Source organism: Dermacentor andersoni, chromosome 2 (genome assembly GCF_023375885.2).
Source record: "Dermacentor andersoni chromosome 2, qqDerAnde1_hic_scaffold, whole genome shotgun sequence".
Lineage (NCBI taxonomy): Eukaryota > Metazoa > Arthropoda > Arachnida > Ixodida > Ixodidae > Dermacentor > Dermacentor andersoni.
Genome location: NC_092815.1, coordinates 75,851,577 through 75,872,215, shown reverse-complemented (window position 1 = coordinate 75,872,215; position 20,639 = coordinate 75,851,577). Strand labels below are relative to the sequence as shown.

The window sequence follows — 20,639 nt, the reverse complement described above, 5'->3', positions numbered from 1 at the left end:
ATTCATGAGGGATGGTCATGGCCACCATGTTCAATGTATGTGCAGCATTAATCAGTTCTCTAGACCGAGTGCACTAATGTCACATGATACATTTTCAAACCTCGCATGCTTTCTTTGGGGCTGAGAAAATTAATGAAGCATGAAACTCTGCATGTTGCAGTTTTCAATTAACCATCACTGCATTTGTCCATTCTTGAAACAAATTTTATTGTACCAGATGCATACAGAATGAATTTGTGGAATATCCAAAGTACATTTTGCTTGTGTTGGTCAAGCAGCTGGCAGAACAAAACCACAAAGTTCCAAAGCAGAAAGGTGACTTTTCTTTTGAATTACACAACTGGCGAAACAGTGTTGCTAACACACGAGTGCAAAACTTGCCGCCGATTAAAAAAAAGGGAGCTGCTACACACCACTTCGTTCCTTGACCATTTATTTTTTCTTTTGTGGCTGATTTTTAAAAATCCTTGCTATAGCAAATGCAAGGACATCAGAAAATCAACGCACAACAGATATTGGTGTAATGAAGATATAATTTTGCATGCACATTATTTAGTCTGAAATAGAGGGATACAGCACAAACGTTACTCTTCAATCCCAATAAAAAATATGGAACTCGTGGGCTACATGACTAGCTATACTTAAGTACACAAGCATTTTTGGATTCTGCCTCTACCTGGGTGCAGCTTTGTGACCTGGAATGAAAAGCCACAGCCATCGAGCTGCTGCAGTGGCGACATCACAGTAAAAGGTAATAGCGAAAAATTAAAACAATAATATGGCCATGCAACTTGCACATCAGATAGGTCACCTGAAGCTTCTATTTCCAATTTTTCTGGTGTTGCATAGGACAAAAATTTTGAAAAGTGATAGTGTACGATTTTCATACATTAACAATTATGCATATCTAGTTTTTTTTTAACCATGCAGATATTTAGCAAAAAGTTTTGAGCACAGAGAGCCTGTCGTTCTTGCAAAGGAGTTTCTAGGTGAGGAGGACACACTTTGCTGCTAATGCGAGTTTCAGAAAATTAATTTTGAAAAATTCAGTCACTTTTTTATTAGTAACTTGGCGGCAGCCTTCTAAATGGCATATTTGGAGGCAGTCGCATGTGAACGCACACCCTTTCTTTTTCGAAATCTCGAAAATTGCACTTATTTTGAAATATTCATTATCGCGCTCAATTGAGTACAATCAAAACTTGGTGCATCCTGCTCCACATCAGGCGGCAGTGCCCTGTCAAGAAGTGTGGGACAAAGCTTAAATGATAGCCTGACACGGCACACTGATGCACATGCTTGCCAGGCAAAGTGTGTCGTATCAGCTGCTACAATGACTGGCCAAGATGTTGTTTCAGACTTTCTCGAGCCTGTTGTCGGGGGTGTTTCCATCTGATGAGGTAGTGGGACCTTCTTTTCTGTGCTCCCAGCACACTCGGTTCCCATATTGCCTCGATTTACCAGTGAAATTCAATGATGAATATCTTGAATTAGGTGCAACTTTCAAGATTTGTAAGAAATGAGAGTGCTATAAAATGTGACTGCCTCCAAATTTGTGGAGTTCCAAAATAGAGGAATTCCTCTGCAAGAATGCCACATTTGCTGCGCTCATAACTTTAAAACAAGAAAATCTGTATGGTAATAAAAGACACCCTGTACATATACAGTGTGCATTGGAGCATTTCATGCAACCAATATTCAAGCACCTTCTGTCTACAAGGAATTCATAAAGCAAATTTATGCTTGGAATCAGTTACGAGCACTGGAAATGCAAACACTGTGACGAACCCTGGTCACATGCCAGGCATTGTGTTGCTGCTCTCTGCGTAGGGCCTACGAATAAAAACCACCTTCAACATTACACAGTAAGCTACCAATTGCTATGTGTAGGGAGACATAGTTCTTCAAATGCAATTATGACCTAGACATTCTAAAGCTTTTCTGATAATGTACTTTTAGTGAACGAGTACCCCAAACTTGAACAACTCTGAAGCTATAATGCCATTATTATCTGAAAGATGCACTACACATTTTTTTAACGCAGTAAGGAAACATTCATAATCGACAATGCCACCATAGACATGAGAGTCACATAATATTGCACTGCGTGCAGCAAGGATAGCACAATCTCGCACAAAAGATTAGTCTCTCCCGCAGACTTTGAGGGCTTCTTTATTATGTCTCACTTATGATGCCGTGACATGGTACGAAACCATGATGACATAACTTATGATCATGAGTTACTCTTGAATGAAAGCTTATGCACACATGCATATTCCTGCATTGTAACTCTGGAGTGCACTTACAGTAAGGACACTGTGAAAAGAAGAAAAGGCCAACAGCAAGAACCAGGCAGCGCAGTGCTGTTTGCACCTTCTCGGCTGTTGTCGGTTTAAGTCACCTTCACTGCAGCAGAGTCGTGTTATGCGGCGAAGCTTATTTAGCATCATGCAGTGAAGCATATCTGAAGTTAAAGGGGACACTGTTACGGGGCCCCTGCTGGTGCTTATGGTTACCCGACACTATCAGCTTAAGTACTCGTACTGTGACCTCTTCATGCATTTGGACAACACCAATCGCCATGTGAAAACCTCTGTTCACTACTAATCTTGCTAAGAGCCTAAATTGTTTCCAAACTACAAATTTCACCAAGTGGAAAACTTAGCAATGCTTCTGGAACCTCATTCTAAAGTACTTTAATACTACCAGGATGCTTCAATGTCGAACTGGATTAAAAACCTGGGATGAGATTGCGCAAGCTTCTAGCTTTCTGACTGTTTGCTTCACCTTCTACATCAGTGAGTAGGCAGTGTTCAATAGGCGCTCCCGCTTCACCAAGCAGACGACCGCTGACGAAAGCATGGTGAAGGCGAATAATGAGAGCGCAAGCAAACATTCAAAATGCAAGATCTCGCCCTTGGATTTAGAGAAAGGAAGGATCATTTCAACACCAAGGAACACCAACACTGGGCAACATTCATGCACCAGCTTTGTCAGTTTTTTGATGCTCCCACTACTTGTGCTGAGGTCGCGAGAAAAGCCCAGAGAGAGTATACAATTCGAGAATCATGTACCTCTTACATTGTGGATGTCCTTGCACTGTGCTAACGCATGAACACCACCACGTCTCAAAATGATCGAATGAGACATATTAAAGGCACAAGCACTGTTACCTTATACGTCCTTGGTATGCAGAACCCCAGCACCTCCACCACTTCTAAGGAACCGCTTTATTCTTGCCGAGCTAGAGCTATGGCGAGGAAGAAGCGACACACACTACGTACGGATGAGGAAGATGAAGGAAAGTCACATTGCGCTCACAATATCGCTAACGTGGTAGTTTCCCAAAGGAAGCGGTCACACCACTGCGTATAAAGTGTATGCACAGGGATTCTCATATGTCTTCCCTGTCCAAGGGACTGGTGGCAAGCACCACAAAGCAGCACTGGTCAGGTGCATTCCAATTAAATTCTTAAGAATTGAGAAAAGGCCGATTCAACACAAAGCAACGACCTGACACCCTTGCCAACAAACCTGTTGAACTGGCATTAAGTTTCAGATATTTGCGGCCACACATATGTAAACCAATGGGCAAGGTTCTGACTGGTGTTGTAGAAGTCGCGGGGCGCTTTTTTCGTTGCGACGATAGATCGGATTCATTTACAAGTAGTGCTCCAGGAGGGCACATGTAACCGGCAAACAGAGGCCTCAGGAGAGCATTAGATTATAATCAAGGAGGCGGCAGGGTACCCAAGGGGCAGCGGAGGGATCAAAACTGGAAGCAGGGCGGTCCCAAACTGGAAGCAGGTTATGTTGCCCCAACTCGCAGACCACCCCGACTCCAGCCTTGTCCGGGAAAGCGGACAGCTGATCTTAAAATGCGTCAGAAAATTCGGAAAGTACGACTTACACACAGCCTAGACATCAAGATATACTACTAGCACGCGCAGGCCTCGGCGAGCCCCAACCCATGGACCAGTCCGCGTTCTAGCTCTGGTGTCCCCGTTACCGATTTGGTGTCCTGGAGACGCCGCCAATAATATGAAATAGTGACACGTTGTTACTAGTAAAAAAACACGATTTAAGCCGCTAACGCTACGTTCAGCACTGCCGCGCCCAACAACTTCTACAACGCCTGTGAGAACTTCACCAAGCAATGGTTGTTCTTGGCAATACTAAGAACTTGTGAATATTGTGTACCGCTCATGCTTAACTTTGTAGTGCACTGTGGCTTAGTGAAGCACTACGATTGCGTGTAGCATACGTACACATCTTACCTGATAGACGGTGAACGGGGTCTTGTACAAATATCCGCTGAAGAAGAAAAGACTACACCTTCACATGTGTTAAAACACATGCCAAACTTGAAAAACAGACGTACAATGAACCTCCACACGTTAAAATAGCAAAAGCATCACTTAATAGTCGAAAACTATTGAAAACTTTGCAAGCGCCATGGCAAGCGCAAATCCGCCATTGCTGCTGATATTGATGTTGATCAGGCTGTCCCCTTGCGATCGAGTCGGCAAGCGCGTGGAAGCGCGTTTCTTTATTCTATAGAAGCGCAATTGGCGCAATGTAGCCAAAATAAACAAATAAAACTGTGAATCAACTCCAAATACACACACGCGAAAGAAAAATCGTCGGGATTCTCTATAACGACGTTTCCAACCCCTTGACCGATATTTCATACAGCTCGTTGCATTAATTAAAATACCTGCAGTGCATTGTTTTCATAACGCGCAAAAAAAATTCTGCACTTAAGCTTACCCGCACAAACACGCGGCGCAAATTCGTAGAACGCCACCATTGCAGCCCCCACCCGCCAAGAAAATATATGACTAGTCAATAATAATAGCATATAATTATAACGTGAGCGTCGGCGCAATCAATGGAGAATTCAATTTTATTTGTTATAGAAAATCAAATGCAATGCAGTAAACAATGGATAGAATTAGGCATATAGCTTCCTGGAGTCTAAAAAAAATCTGCCTTGAAACTTGACGTGGTGACACGGCAAATTGTGGGTATACGATTGAAAATAATTGCTATAGTGTGTTCGTGTATGAGTAAGCTTCTCAAAAGGAGTTTCAAGTGTTTCCATGGTATGGCATGCTTATATCTTGATTCATCAAGTTTTTTTTATTCATGTTGTTCAATTATGTTTAAAAAGCGAATTGTAAATCCCAATGGTTTTGTTTTTTACCGGGGGAACACAGAGTTGAGCCACTGTTTTGAAACAAACTTTTATTTAAAGGTAGTTACAAGTAACACCGACACCCTCGCTCATGAAAATCCCAATGGTTGTGTTTTTTACCGGGGGGAAACACAGAGTTGAGCCACTGTTTTGAAACAAACCTTTATTTAAAGGTAGTTACAAGTAACACCGACACCCTCGCTCATGACAAAACAACTTTCACTCGCTGTGTCCAGACACTTGGTTCAAGGTGCATGTAATGCTTCATCTCCAAGCTTTGCGTGGTTTCTTAAAGGCATTGTGAAATCTACACGGTGTTTTTATTTTACACCTCCTCATCTCATAGCAAAAGATCTGAAATGCGTGAACAAGAAGAATCAGGCCAGCACGTATTCACAGAAATGAGCTCTTCACAGTGCAGTTGACAAGTGCAAAAATTACAGCAGAAACTGCCAGTCACATGATATGAGCACAACATAACTGTTCTTTTTGCGGGAAAGCCTCAGTCCCATGCCGATATTAACCTATATGGTGGTCATCACTGGCAATGTTTGAAAGATTTTCATAAAATAGAGACTGAATGTCTGGAGTATTTATCATAAGGGAAGTAGAAACTCGCACATCTTCTAAACAGCCCTTTGCAGTGCTAAATGTATGCTGGCTATTGATAGTAAAAAATAGTATGACTGTTACAACTGTTAAACAAGACAAAAGCTCACAGGAATATGAAGGCTTGAAGTGATAAACAGTGTTTGGAGGGGGAATGTAGCTGGAGTGAACCTTTTGACAAAGATTTGTTTTCGTCAGTGCCGCAATTAAGTTCAGCACAGAAATCTTTATGCACGCTTAGCTCACTTTCCCACACCCTCAATGTAGGATGAAGAGGAGAATAAGAAAGTGCGTAGAATGAAGTGGAAGTGTAGAAAAGAAATGGGGAGACAGTGAAAGAGAAGGTAGGAGCACTGTTGTAGATTATTCTTCGAAGGCTACTCTTCCAAAAGAAAAAAAGAAAAATATTAAATGTGTAAGGAAGCACTGCCAATTGTTATTATGCCTACTCAAGTAAGAGATGCACCATAAGGGATGCAATATAAAACTGATCTGATATGTAGAGTGGCCTAAAGCTTTCTGCATAGTCTTTACAATCATTATGACACTGTCTGCTGCAGCCAAATATGCAGAAGTTTTAATTGAGTGCTCATGACCAGAGCAACTTATCCAGACTGCACACAATACCACTGCATATGCCCTCTATTTTGGTAATCTGAAAATTAAAAGTTTATTCAAATGGGCAATAAGAACATCACATGGAACACAAAATCTAGATCGAATTATGAGGCATGCCACAGTGCGGGACTCAGTAATATTTTTGACCACCTTGGGTTTTGTGATGTGCACTTAAATTCAACTACACAATTTTTTTTTTCATTTCACCACCACTGAAATGCAGCCACCTTTGCTGGGATTGAACCCGCAAGCTCGTGCTCAGCAGTGCAACATCATAACTACTGCGCTACTGAGTGTTTACACAAATTTATAAGTAGCAAAACACATTGGAGGCTTTTGCACACTGAAACACTACACACCATCCAATGCACTTCCTTACATCTATGTACAGACATACTTACCAGCGGCTCATATGACAAGCATGGAGGCGTGCTCTAACACACGACCATCCAACAGCTGCCACATACCAGAGATGACCACTGGGTCTGTACCTATCTTCACAGAACACTTACCAGCAGCTCATACAACAAGCATGGAGGCATCTCTCGTGCTCTTACACACATACCATCCAGCTGTGACATATTGCTGCACACCACAGACAAAAACAGACGGGCTAATCATCAGAGACCACATGTCATGATTTGTTAACATGCGAGCCCTCAACCTGCTTCAATAAGGCATGACAGCACAGCACTACTGCACCACTTCTCTCTTCCTAACTGCACTGGAGGCTTGTTACCAGTAATCGTGCCCTGCTGACATGGTTATCTCTTGTTTCTATGTTGCTGTCCCTAAGCTGTTATTTAAGGACTTCCTTTTGAGCTTCAGTGGGCCTTGAAAGGCTAGATGATGGCTGCGACAATCTAGGGTTTTTTGTAGAGTGAAATCTTAACAGGTGCACAACTTTTTTGTTGGCTGGTTGATTTGAATGGTCTGGCACCTTTCTTTTTGGGTCACTTTCACTTTCAACAAGCATGAAAACTGGCTCAAACAAATTGTTTGAGCCAGTTTGACCTGTCTGACCGAGTCCATTTTTGCTCTTAAAGAGTGCTGAGCTTTACACTGCTTTGGCTGCTTCCAGCTTTGTTATACTCTGTACAATGTGCAATGCCCGACTTGCCTCACATGCTTCTTCGGGTAAGCTCTCATGGGCCTTGTTGCTGCTAGTTGGATTAGCGATGACCACACAGTGAATGTGCTTGCACACTGTAAAGTGTATAAGATGGTCATAGCAAGTGCACATGTAAGTATGCACACACACTGCACATTCCTTACACCTCAAAGGACAGCAAGCACCATCTCCCACTTTTGACACTTTATATGAGAGCCCTTTAATAGACTGAGATGACACAGTCTATAAGCCATCTTCATTTAATTTGGCACAGCCATCTTCATTTAATTTGGCACAAGCTGCCATTTCACTGCCAGACCTGTGGTTCTTCTGAATTCTGCTCAGCTTCTTACCCTTTGCCCCTTTCATCATCTGGATAGCCCTTTTAATTAAAAAATGATTTGTCAAGTCCATGAGGGCAGAAATAAGTTTGTCACCATGCTTATTCTGTTTTCTCTCCAGCATAGTATGCTTTAACGTCCTGCGCTTGCTCTCAAGGTGCATGTTAGTGTTGACAGCTGCTCTAGTCCTAAAGCAATAGACCCACTCTTGCGGCCTAACTGCATAGTGGTCATTGAAGTACTTCAGGAAGTCCCTCAGTTTTTCTTCCTTACTAGAAAGGAATTGCTTAAAATAATCTTCAAATGCCTTTTCCGCGAGGAACTCCAAGAGTAGCCACACACTATGGTAAACATGTGGCCTTAGCTGTTTCTCTACACACTCGAGTATCTTTTTACGCCAATTGTTATCCACATGCCAGGCACTGAGAAGTTTCTGTTTTGCGGCACCCATGACCATGGACCATGCTTTGTAGAATTGCGACGCATCATCAGATATCAATGTCTTAGCAGCCACTTTTTTGGCCATGGCCGACTCCAGATATTTGAAGAATGCTGTCAAAGTTTGCTCGTTCATCCGGTTGCAGATGAAATAAGCTATAGCTACACCTGATCCTATTTTATCTAGCACCAGAAGAGTGGTCAGCTCAACCTGGTACTCTGTAGTTCCATGTGTGGAGTCAAGACATACAGTACCTGCAGGGCCCAATTTTTCTAGTAGCTCCTTCTGAGACTTGTACAGGCGGACAAGTGTTTCACCTTTTTCTTTCATCACAAGCACCCACATGTCTACACTGATAGCGTCATTAGTATGAGAATGTTCAGGAGCAGCAATGTTAAACTGCTGTTTGATGTTATGCAGGGTTGAGCACTCTGCCAAGTGCACGGGCCTCAGCTTGGATGCCACAGATGTTCTTACTCGCTTTAGAATGGTTTTCATGGGCACACCCCTTTCTAGGTTCTCTGCTACGCTGACCTTTTCCTTGTCACTCATTCTCAAGTGCTGAATTTCTGGTTTATGACCGTAATGGTTTCTTTGATACCTGACTTTTATGGTGGTGCCTTCAGGTGTCGGACGGTAATTGTGACGGTAATAAATGAAAGACATATCTTACCAGACCTACAGCTCCCCTGACTTTTCTCTCGACGGTCACTATGACCTTCCTTTTTCCTTGCCTCGCCTGATCTATTACAGTAATAGTGGATCCTTGTTTCTCCACTGGCCAGCTTTTTGGGGTCCCTGGGCAAAATGAACCAGCAGTTTTGGCTACCCTCTTCTTCTGCTTTCCATTCATGAAATTCTGTAATAAAAGCACGAAATAGCATTAGATAGTGACAAGTACTATTGGGAGAGAGATGCAAACAAAAATAATCACTCTGAAGGCTTTGGACACGGGCTAATGTAGCATTTATTTTACTCCCTCACCTTCAACTCGACTGTGTCATGAGGTCACCCTTGATATTGCTCAAATTTATGTTAAAATTTAATTTCAAATGCAATGCGCCATAACTTCAAAAAATTTATCATATTAGTTTTGTTTTAATAAGAAACAAATATGAAACTTAAGCATGATCTATGCTCACTCCTTCCTCAATATTGAATCAGACTGTACATTCATAGCAATGCTGTTACGATAAGACAAAGACGAACTGAGAGCACATGGTGCAAGCTATGCCCCAGAACAGTGTGAATCCCTTCTCTCAGTTTCTTCTTGAAAAGCTCCTTCTTTTCAAGAAGAGCTTGATTTTTTACTGTAGATAGGGGCTTGGCGAGGGAGTGTTCCATCGTCACGCGGTTATGATCTGGCTTGGGCATGCGCCTGGTTCGAAGAGGCAGCATTATGTGTGATTTCAATAAACCAGTTGCTAGTCTGCGTTCGTCCTGTCTTCTTCTACGTTGGTGTCTTTTCTCAAGCGCAGTTTAAGTTCACAAAAAGATGTCTTACCAAGTAGCCTCCTAACACACTCTTCTTAAAGAAAAAAGGATTGCGCGTGCGTCAAATTTCGCTCTACTTTATGAAATCTACAACCAGAGTCCTTCTATTGAGGGACTGTGGTACTACTAAAGAATTTTCCCAAAGTACGCCGGGAGACCAAGCCGCTGACAGCCGCAATTGCAAGTGTGGTCGTGGACCTATGTCGGCCTGCATTCGGACCTATTGCGGCCTGCACTGAGGCGAAGACTACACCACGCACGCAAGTAGCGCAGAGCAACGTCAGAACGCAGAGCAAATCCCTCCTCTCGTTTAAGTTAAAAAAAAAAAAAATGGGGCGGGGGGTTGCGCGAACGTCACATTTCGCTCTATTCTATGAAATGTACTGCTAAAGAATTTGCCCACAATACGCTGTGAAACCATCCCGGCGACATCCGCAAATTCATGTATGGTACCGGTTCTGCGTCTCTGCCGCATTGCAACGTGCACTGAGGCGAAGACTAGGCCACGCACGTATGTGGCACAGAGCAACGTCAGAACGCAGAACAGCTTACTCCTGTCGCTTAAAAAAATAAGAAGATGTACAAACGTCAAATTTCACTCCACTTGCTGTGCAGGAAAGCAGACAATGCCAAACGTATGTCATGTAGCGCATCGCTGGGAGCGCGCACACATGACTATACTATAGATGGATAAACAAACAAATTATATTTAACGAGGATACAAACTTCAAAATACCCCAAGGAAATAAATTAGGCACCTGCGCAAAAGCTGCTCTTCGCGAAACAGATAGAGAAAGAGAAAACAAAGGCCCGCAAAGCATAAACAACTGCCTTTTTGGAGGCACACTGCGCAACAAGAAATTAAAAAAAGTCCAAGATATAATATTGCGTTTAAACGTCATTTGCTCACGATGACTGAGAATAAACTTAATAAAACTGTTCCTCACCCTTATTGTTCCGGAACACCAGGTGCACGTAATCAGCCTCGAAGTTGTGCGCAGCGATCTGGTGCCCCGAATACTTCTCCATTGTAGGCAGGGAAGTGCCACATACGTCGCATTTCATCAATTTCTTGACATCCACGGCCATTTTGTGAACGTTCCTGATGTGTTGCAGCATGTTCTTCCTCTGTATGAATAGTTTGCTGCAAAATTCGTAGCGACGATCGTCATCGCCGATGGCAGCTCGATCACAGACGTGCGCCATTCCGACATTGCACGCACTAGGGTTGTTGTATAATTCCGGCAGCAATACAGGGAAGAAACCTCCCCAATCACGTGACACACTAGGTATTCAGTGGCCCCGTAGGGACAACTTAGGGAACCAACATCCGGGAACGCAGGGTCACGTGGATGCTGCCTTCTATTGTTCACCGGCCTCAGCCGGCCTGCGGGGAAACGCATGTCGTTAAAGGTCCTCATATGGTCGAAATTATTAATCCGGAGTCCCCGACAACGGCGTGCCTCAAAATCACGTCCTGTTGACACGTAAAACCCAAGATTAAAATTCGTCCTTCGCCATGAATAGAATTAGAGGAAAATAATCCTCACGAGTAAAAAAATATGGCCTTCAATCAGGTCTGCTGTTACAACGTCACTCCCTAATTTCAGAAATGACGCGGGAGTATGCACTGAAACTCGGCCGCAATGTGGCGCTGCAGTTCCCCGAGCCCGGCGCCATGTTTGTGGTTGTGCCGCAGCAGCCGACGCATGCTTGCAGCTGTGTTCCGTAAGTGTTGTGTGGTGTTCCCTAGCATTTAGGTTTCTCGTGTGTTGCATGTGGCGTTGGTTGTTTGCAATACTGCTGCGTTGGAAGCTTCCTCTACGGATACACGCTGTAAAGACTTGGAAAAGTGCCCACACCGGAGCACGTTGTTGCGCGCCGAGCCGCAATGGTGAACTGCGCCGTCTACGGTTGTTCCAACCGGTCAAAAAACAAACCCAACGATGAGAACTTTCAACCGCTGGGCTTCTATGTCGTGCCCAAAGTCAAAGAAGGACAGTGTCTTAGGACAGCTGAGCTGTCTTCAAGGCGCAGAGCTCTGTGGCTGAGCAGAATTCGTCGCAAAGACCTGGACGAATTGGCGACGCATTACCGAGTTTGCGGGGCGCATTTCATCACAGGTAAGCACGGCAGCGGCATTAAAGCTTAGTTTTTTAGCGCAATTCTTTGCATGCAGCTCTGTAACGTACCAGTGGGCTATATTTTTCAGGACGACCAGCTTATTTGATGGATGAGGCTAATCCCGACTGGGCGCCGAGCCTCAATCTCGGCTACAAGTCCACGACGCACGCTGGAAGAAGCGCAAGCGACAGGTGCAAATTAATTTTGTACGCAGTCAAACAAGTGATTATGAACTAATCGAACTAATTTTTTACAGGTATATGCGACTCAAGCAACGAAGGCGCGCGAGTTCTGCAGCCAACGCCTTTGAATTAAGGCAGCGACCGGAGAGCGCGAGCACGAACGCGGCGCCCATCGCTGCAGGAACGGCGGCCGAGGAGATTTCTTTCAGTACGAAGGCGTCACTTCACACTTACATTCTTCTACTTTAATTTGCATATTGCACTGGACCAACCTTAAGCTGTCCATTATTGAACCTTGTGTACTGCGTCTGTTTAATTTAATATACGCGAGCCAGCACGCATTTACTGCAGTGCACAACATTAAAAAAAAAGGGGGGGGGGGGGGCGAGGGTGCCGGGGGCAACGTCCAGTTTACGCTCTTGCTTTCACATAAATTACAGTGTTCATTTCTTGTGCAGGTGACGAAGAATCCCCCTCATCAGAACAAACTGCAATGCAACACCTTGTAGGCCATGCATGTAAGCTAAGTAAACATTTATGCATTCGTACTTAAGAGAGTATGGAGCTCTGGAGCATGGCAATTGCTCATTTAGGCTTCTGTGTTATGTGCGCAAGGACGTTTGTCTTTGAATTCTCACAGCTGATCGAATACTGCGTTTGAAGCTGTTAACAGTAACGGTGCATGCAGATGCAACACAAAATAATTTGTAAATGGAGAAACCATTTAGTCAGCCCGTTAAGACTTGCGCACGCAAGCAAAGTGTTTTGTTGCGAAGGTTCCACTGAAGACTGCTTTTTTTCAACTAGTTTGTTTCCTTTCTGCGTGCTTTCATTTTGCAGCTCCCGAGGAGCCTTCATGCTTGGAATGTCCAGTTCTACAAGAAAATCTAGCCACAGCTCAGTGCCACCTGCAAGCGGATCTGCAGAATAACCAAGCTTCTGCATGCAAGTATCGCACAGTTTTGTTTCTAGGGCTTGCAAATCCTGTGTTCCTGCATGTCCTGATTTTGGCCGAAGCGGTGTGAGCAGACGTAAAGTCTTCAATGTACTTGATTAAAACACAATCCTTTAAGCTGGAAATGTTTCAAATATTTAACAAAAATTATATTGTTGGTGTGGAAAAAACACAGGGAATGCGGGAGATGGAAATTCAACACGATGAACAAAACAGGATGAAATCAGGAGCCATTTCGACAAGTGGACTTGTCTTCTTCAAGGCAACATGTCACTTTTAGAAAGGCAAGTCCACATGTCGGCACATTGGCTCCGGCTTTCATCTTGTTCTCGTTTTGCTTATTGTTGGTGTAGGTGCGATATGTGCAGTACAATCTGACCATTATGGGTGTGAAAATTAGGGATGCGGTTTCTTTTGCACTGAAAGCTAATCGTATAACAAACAGTTCAGTCTGACAGGCAGATTCAAGGTCATTATTTATTACAATAATAAAAATCCTCATGTAAAGGTGCTGAAACAAGTAACATCATTATACATTGTGTTGACACCAGTGCTTTCCCTTCATATGGTCATCACACATTCAATTTATCATGCAGGCATGATAGACAAAGAGGTGACAGCTGACCTGCTGTCAGCCCACATCTCTTCACTGGAGGAAGAAAACCACCGCCTTCAGCATGACCTGGATATTGCACGCAGTCGCCTGGCAAAGGCAGCCCCTGGAGACAGGGATGTGCTCCGCAGCAACCCAGACATGGTTGTTTTTTACACAGGGCTGCCAAATTATGCAGTTTTGGAGGCTGTTTACATCTTAGTTGAGCCTCATGTAAGGCATACATTACGAAACCGCCTGAGCAAATTTCAGGAAATGGTCGTTTTCCTAATGAGGTTGCGGCTTAACGTCCCATTACAAGATCTTGCATACAGGTATTTTATTCTGGGCAACAGCCATACCTATATTCATTTGTAACATTAAGGTTCCTGCACTACGCAGAACTGCAGTTGAGCATGCAATAGCCATTTTGTGCTGGTGAACTTTATTGCATTAGCTTCAATAACACTTACTAAAGCACATAACAACTCAGCAGTTTTATCTTACAGGTTTGGCATTCACCAGTCAACCGTAACGAGGACAGTAGAAAGGTGGCTTGATGCTGCTTACATTAGGCTCAGCAGTCTGATCAAATGGCCAGAACGTGAAGATCTTCAAAGAACGATGCCAATGGCATTCCAAGAAACATTTGGCAAGAAAGTAGCTGTGATTCTGGATTGTTTTGAAGTCTTTGTGGACAGACCTTCAGCCATGGAACCTAGATCATTAACATGGTCTACGTACAAGCATGCAAACACCGTGAAGTACTTAATTGGCATCGCTCCACAAGGTGTAATTACGTACATATCAAGAGGGTGGGGTGGGCGTACCAGTGACAAAATGCTGACAGAATCGTGTGGCATTCTTAGCAACCTGCTACCTGGCGACTCTGTGCTGGCTGACAGGGGTTTCTTGATCTCTGATGCCGTGGGCATGTGTGGAGCGAAGCTGGAAATCCCAGCCTTCACTAAAGGGAAGCCGCAGCTTACTGCATACTCTGTTGAGGCAACACGTAGGCTAGCAAATGTTAGGATTCATGTTGAAAGAGTTATTGGGTTAGTCAGGAACAAGTACTCCATTCTCAAAAGCACTCTTCCCACTGAATTTTTGGAGCCGAAGGTGCTTAACGGCATAAAAGTCAGCGCACTTGACAAGGTTGTATTTGTGTGTGCCGCACTTACCAACCTGTGCGACTCTGTTGTACCATTTGACTGACATGTGTCCTTAGTGCAAAGCATCTAGTAAATGTACAGTACTTTTTTTACACCCGCCGTGGTTGCTCAGTGGCTATGGTGTTAGGCTGCTGAGCACAAGGTCGCGGGATCGAATCCCGGCCACGGCGGCCGCATTTCGATGGGGGCGAAATGCGAAAACACCCGTGTGCTTAGATTTAGGTGCACGTTAAAGAACCCCAGGTGGTCGAAATTTCCGGAGTCCTCCACTACAGCGTGCCTCATAATCAGAAAGTGGTTTTGGCACGTAAAACCCCATAATAAGATAATAAGAATACTTTTTTTACGACTTCTTGCAGTCATTACAAAACCATTTCCGTGATTTAGGTGCCCTCTTCAAATTAACACACTGAAAGTGAAACCATTGTCGACTGCAATGCTTCCCATCACACCTAATCATGTCTCCATATTCTGGCTGCTGACAGTGGCAATATTTATCCTGACTGCCTGCACTTTGCTCCACTACTACTTCTTCAGCAGCAGTGGTCCAATAACGGAAACAAAGTTCAGGCAGGAGAACTCGTTCAAAATACAATGCACACTTATCCACAATTTCGTTGCAGAACTCCTTATCAAACATTACTCTTTCAATAAAAATATCTTTCTGTGTCCATACTACAAAATCGCAGTAGTTTCTTTTGCAGACAAACATCTGCATCATTACTTGCTTGAAGTAATGATGGTTTCTCAATAACTTTGCATCATTGCCATCAACTACAAGATAAGATCGTTGCCGCTCTGGAATTTCGCAAATAAGTGCATCTTTTGCAGAGTATGGACATTTTATCTCCAGAAGGCCGTCTCCACAACAATTGCAATGTACAAGGCCATCAGGAGTTGCAGCCAGAAATGGTCGCTCTATGCTTATGTGGAGGCCAGACATTTCACACTTAAAGCCTAGATGGTGCTTCTGCATTGCCTCTATGTAAGCTGCCCTCCCAGCAGCTTCTTTCTTCTTTCCCCACTGAGTTGCTGCAGTCTGGAATTTGCAGTCCTCTGGGTAGCACAGTCTCTTCAGCAGGCTCTTTGAAGGCTTGGTCAATGAAGTTGCAAATACCGCTCCTGCATTTGAAGCTGTGATGCGTCCAGTCCGAAATAAATGCCACTTCTCGGATGCAGATTGGGCCTTTGTCTGCTTCTCGATCAGTACACACACCTGCAGGAAATTGCAATTCATGTGCAAACAAACACAAATATTTATCCTTTCGATTGTTTTTTAGTTTTGCTGTAATGCTTTAAGGATGTTGTAGATTCATGACAATATTGCATACATTTGAAAAGTGCCCAGGCAGCATGTGCAGGTTTAGCATAAATTATAACTGTGAACAGATGCTGACACATGGATGCACGGCACATTACAACAACAACCTGCACAATTAGTTTTTTTTGGCAAGGTATGGCTGTAAGCAAGCTACAAAGAGACGAAGAAACTTACATCAGGCTCAATTGAGAGGTCCTGCAAGACATTACGGCATTCTGCCTGTACATCCTCCAAGGAAATTGGGCACTGCTTCCTTTGCAGATTGCGGAGGAGGAGGAGCTTAGGGTACTTCAAGCCCAAGGGAATGTAGGGGTCAGCAAATTTTTGGGCAAGCGAGAGAAGTGCTGGCCTACCCTCAGATTTACTCAATGACGAGAAAAACTTTAACATCTCGTCCTCTCTCGGCTTGGGCATTTCAACACTTGGTGGGTCGCGGGGGGCAGCCTCAGTGTCGTCCAGGCGGCGTTTTTTCATTGCGGAAGACGCGAAGTCCATCTCTGCCACCGGTCGGCATTCCAGACTGACGAGATGAGGCGGTAGCCATGCATTTTGCCCATCTGTGCATGATTGACCATCCCGGCGTGTCACAACAGCCTCCAAATAAAAGAGCACTGCACCAACGTGTGAGCACGCCTCCCCGAGGCCGGCCATGCACGTACAGTGCGCGCACAAAACTTCCCCGTCAGCTTTAATCAACAGCCACGGCAGCAGCAGCTTATCTCTGAACGCCTGAGAGTGGCGGACCTGCGCAGGGAGAAAAGATACATCACAGTGTTTAGCTTACGCGATTAGACACTGTGAACACGAAATCAGGCGTATGAAGCACGAACAACATTACAGCAACTTCACCGACGATCTAGCGACAAGTGCGACGGACTGGGCGCCACATACATTGCTTGCTCCATCGCTATATTTCTGGACGACTGAAAAAATGCCCCAAGCCGCTGACATGCGGTACATTATATAAGTACAGCCTACCTTTCCAACGACGACGACGTTGCCATCACGAACTTTCACTCTTGGTGGCTCCACGAGACCACTGGTGACGTAATTATGAGCCTCCAGGGATTTATAGCTCTTTAGCTGATCCCGCGTCATGAAGCTCGTCCCGTGGACTAGATAGTCTCTGATGTCCGCACGGTCGACACTTGGATAAAAAGCAACATCGTTCGTAAAGTGGTCATCGGACAGCGCCAACGGGTCATCTCCGCCGCATTTCGCGATTTTGATGATGTATCTGCTGCGCTCGGGGTCAGGCAGCGACTTTGCGTAGTCGCTGAGTTGCATGTTACACTGCAGTCGCGCCGAATGAGACGTACACAGCAGCTTTTTGTCGCGCAACAACGTGCTCCGGTGTGGGCACTTTTCCAAGTCTTTACAGCGTGTATCCGTAGAGGAAGCTTCCAACGCAGCAGTATTGCAAACAACCAACGCCACATGCAACACACGAGAAACCTAAATGCTAGGGAACACCACACAACACTTACGGAACACAGCTGCAAGCATGCGTCGGCTGCTGCGGCACAACCACAAGCATGGCGCCGGGATGGATGTTATGAGCGTCCCCTTTGGAACGGGGCGGTGGCTTGCGCCACCAAGCTCTTACTACTATGCTGCCTAATATCCTACCTATGTTCACCAATGAAAAAAAAAAAAAAAACCACTATGAACTACCACGTCCAAATTTTCTGATACCCTATTGCGAACTGTGCTTTTGTACGTCTCCGTCTTTTGTCGTTTCCCTACTTTTCTTCCACCAATCCTCCAATCGCCTCTTACTGATGTCTATTGCGGACCTGTTTGCTTTACCACTGCTCCCGCTGAACCCAAGGGCTTCAAGGAGGCCAGTGGTGCCTAAATCGACCGCTGGGTAGACGTCCTCACATTCTAATAAAATATGTTCCGTCGTTTCCCTAGCTTTACCGCAGCAAGCACATGTTTCTTCTTCATTCTTATATCTCGCTTTATAGGTGCGTGTTCTAAGGCATCCCGATCTCGCTTCGAAAAGTAATGAGCTTCCCTTTGAGTTATCATAAATGGTTTCTTTCCTAATTTCGTTTTTTCCCCTTAAGTAGTTACTCATGGCAGGTTTCTTTTCCATTGCCGCCACCCATGAGATTAATTCAGCCTCTCTGACTTTCCGCTTGACCTTCTTTGTTGCTGTGTTGCCCACCCCACAGGCCGCATACTTGCTGGTAAGCTTCCTAGTTCTTTTCCTCCACTGTGAATCAATGTTTTGCCTGTACAGATACCTGAACACTCTCCCAGCCCATTTACTTTCCTCCATATTCCTCAGCCGTTCTTCGTACTCAATTTTACTGCGGGCTTCCCTCACTTCAAAACTAGTCCAGCCCATATCCCCTTGCACAGCTTCATTTGTAGTCTTCCCGTGAGCGCCCAATGCGAGGCGACCCACTGACCTTTGGTTCCCGTCGAGTCCTGATTGTACCCCTGATTTAAAGCAAACAACCGCATTTCCAAAAGTCAGTCCTGGAACCATTACCCCTTTCCACATACCTCGGAGGACCTCGTACCTATTGTATCCCCATAGCGCTCTGTGCTTCATTATGGCTGCATTTCTCTTCCCCTTGACTGTTATGGTTTTTTCCTGTGTTTCCATATATCCGTTGCCTTCGTTTATCCATATACCAAGGTATTTATATTCTGTTACCCGGGCTCGGGGAACCGCAGCGCCACATTGCGGCCGAGTTTCAGTGCATACTCCCTCGCAATGCAACCAAACATTGTTTTTGTTGTTAGCGGTGGCCACTAGACGAAGCATGCAGCAACGGTATGCTAAGGTATCTATAAAAAGAAAAAAAAAGTTATAAAGTTACTTGTTTTATCTAGGAACCTTACGGCGTAGAGCTTCCTCCATGATAGCTAGCTTCCGAAATTAGACATCGCGCCCAACCCGATCCCGGAGGCCATGTTCAGTTCCTGATGCAATAAATAAGTTTGCAGCATGCTACGCTTATTTGACTTTTTAAACACGTTTCGTAATTTCGGAACGCAGTGACGCGCTTTAACACTTGTTAGCGGAATTTCACTGATTACTGCAGACTTATGTCATCTTTATGACGACTTCACTCCACTAGTTGCATCATCTTTCTCGCTGTCCCCAGCTGGCGCTACGGTCAGCGAAACGAGCCCAAATCTCTGCTGCTGATTTCGTCCTCTCTTGAGGGACAATTTCCTTTTGGTCGAATCCACTTTTCTGAAATTAGAGACAACCTGCTGACGCACAACATGAGTGGAAGCACCCAACAGACAGAGGAGAGTGAGTTTCAAAGCTTCTCGTACTGTAGTAGTACATTGATATTACTATGTGCTGTCATGGCAAACCGCCGGCATCGTGCGCTGCCAACTCGTGTACATACAACTCGATGTTCATTTTCACAGAAGAACAGAAAGTACCCTTAAGACAAATCAGATTTGCTTCAATCATAATGAGATTTATTTCAGCAACACAGCACTGAATGACCTTATGTCTGACTTGGACCGTTGTGTAGTTCGTTAGATCGAGGGCTGGCACTTTCGGACGGAGTGTTATCGCATGGCCTTACGGCATGTGCGATTGGTTGTATGCGAAAATTTGTAGCCGGGCAATATGCATGTGACATCAGTCATATTTTTGTTATGCTACGACCCGACATCGCCGCTCGAGCTTTTCTCACACTTTAGGTGCATTACAGCGCAAAAGTCGCGCAGTATAGTGTCCAGATTTCGTAAACGTCCCAAATTATGTTTCACACACACACACACATATTAAAGGGGGAGGAGGGCATGTGTACAACCATCAACTGCTTCACTTTCATATGTGGAGACAACTGATTTGATAAGTACATACAACCAAAGTTAACTGTAGTGCATACACAAAACGTTGCTTGCTTGTAAACATTTGTGACTAGCCATGACATTTATGTAAAATTTTACTCAATAGGCCCACTTCCTTGTGATCGAAATTGAAAGGATGCTGTCATGCATATGCATGTGAGGAAGCATGTTATATGTCTGCCACATGGACACCTCTGAGCATGCTAGAGCCATTGCAGGTTGAGCTCAGCTTTTTTTCAGCCACGCTTCAATCCTGCTGTACTAACTCATGTATTTGTTTATTGTGTGCGATAAAAAGTTCAATGCAGGTCGACTTCAATGTCAATCATAACCTCATTTGTGCATGATAAGTGTTGAATTCAAATGTTTATTTGCTTCAGTAATTGTACTGCACTAATCCAAACACAGCCAAACTGTGTAGATCAACTACATGCCAGTGGGAGGTTTGTCATAAATTATGCGTAAAATACTAGCGAATAATATAAGCATGAATAGCAGCAGAGGTATTTGCTAAGGGCAGAACAAGAAAAATGAACAAATAAAAGCTGGAAAATAAATGAATTTGAGAAAGGAACACGAGCACAGACACATGAAAGTGCCTGAGGAATACCGAGACGCCAATCAGAAAGGATTGTGCGAGGCAGACT

General features: G+C 44.4%; 5 protein-coding genes across 7 annotated transcripts in view; 3 read left to right on the top strand and 2 right to left on the bottom strand.

Moving 5' to 3' along the window:
- Positions 1–5,340: 5,340 nt before the first annotated feature.
- Positions 5,341–11,026, bottom strand: LOC129387643 (uncharacterized). 3 transcript variants are annotated; one of them, XR_011892779.1, is made up of 3 exons: positions 10,757–11,026; positions 7,545–9,174; positions 5,341–5,551 (listed from the first exon to the last, which is right to left on the bottom strand). XR_011892779.1 is itself a non-coding variant. In XM_055076953.2 (2 exons), the coding sequence occupies exon 2, from the start codon at positions 8,979–8,981 to the stop codon at positions 7,779–7,781; it is 1,203 nt and encodes a 400-aa protein (XP_054932928.1). In that variant the 5' UTR covers positions 8,982–9,174; positions 10,757–11,026; the 3' UTR covers positions 5,341–7,778. The 3 variants fall into 3 exon arrangements, 2 of the variants coding, with proteins under 2 accessions (XP_054932928.1, XP_054932929.1); XM_055076953.2 differs by having other exon boundaries at positions 5,341–9,174; XM_055076954.1 differs by lacking the exon at positions 10,757–11,026 and adding an exon at positions 10,397–10,743 and having other exon boundaries at positions 5,341–9,174.
- Positions 11,027–11,470: 444 nt separating this feature from the next.
- On the top strand, positions 11,471–14,077 carry LOC126541828 (uncharacterized). Its single transcript, XM_055076955.2, has 6 exons — positions 11,471–11,932; positions 12,022–12,124; positions 12,190–12,323; positions 12,574–12,633; positions 12,956–13,060; positions 13,667–14,077. Exons 1-6 carry the CDS (start codon positions 11,701–11,703, stop codon positions 14,038–14,040), a joined length of 1,008 nt encoding a protein of 335 aa, XP_054932930.1. The 5' UTR covers positions 11,471–11,700; the 3' UTR covers positions 14,041–14,077.
- LOC140216113 (uncharacterized) lies at positions 14,077–16,012 on the top strand (the record flags this gene model as incomplete). The annotated part of the gene is made up of 1 exon (XM_072286442.1): positions 14,077–16,012. A coding segment is annotated over one exon (801 nt), but the record flags the coding sequence as incomplete, so codon positions are not given.
- LOC126541999 (uncharacterized) lies at positions 15,178–18,158 on the bottom strand. Its single transcript, XM_055077049.2, has 3 exons — positions 17,134–18,158; positions 16,330–16,899; positions 15,178–16,050 (listed from the first exon to the last, which is right to left on the bottom strand). Exons 1-3 carry the CDS (start codon positions 17,440–17,442, stop codon positions 15,178–15,180), a joined length of 1,752 nt encoding a protein of 583 aa, XP_054933024.2. The 5' UTR covers positions 17,443–18,158.
- A 1,117-nt stretch (positions 18,159–19,275) lies between these two features.
- AsnRS (asparagine--tRNA ligase) overlaps positions 19,276–20,639 on the top strand; it is a 43,981-nt gene continuing 42,617 nt past the window's right edge. Inside the window, exon 1 of the mRNA XM_050188753.2 lies at positions 19,276–19,435. Within this exon, the coding sequence (XP_050044710.1) occupies positions 19,405–19,435 (31 nt within the window). The 5' untranslated portion in view covers positions 19,276–19,404. The remainder of the gene's footprint in view (positions 19,436–20,639) is intronic.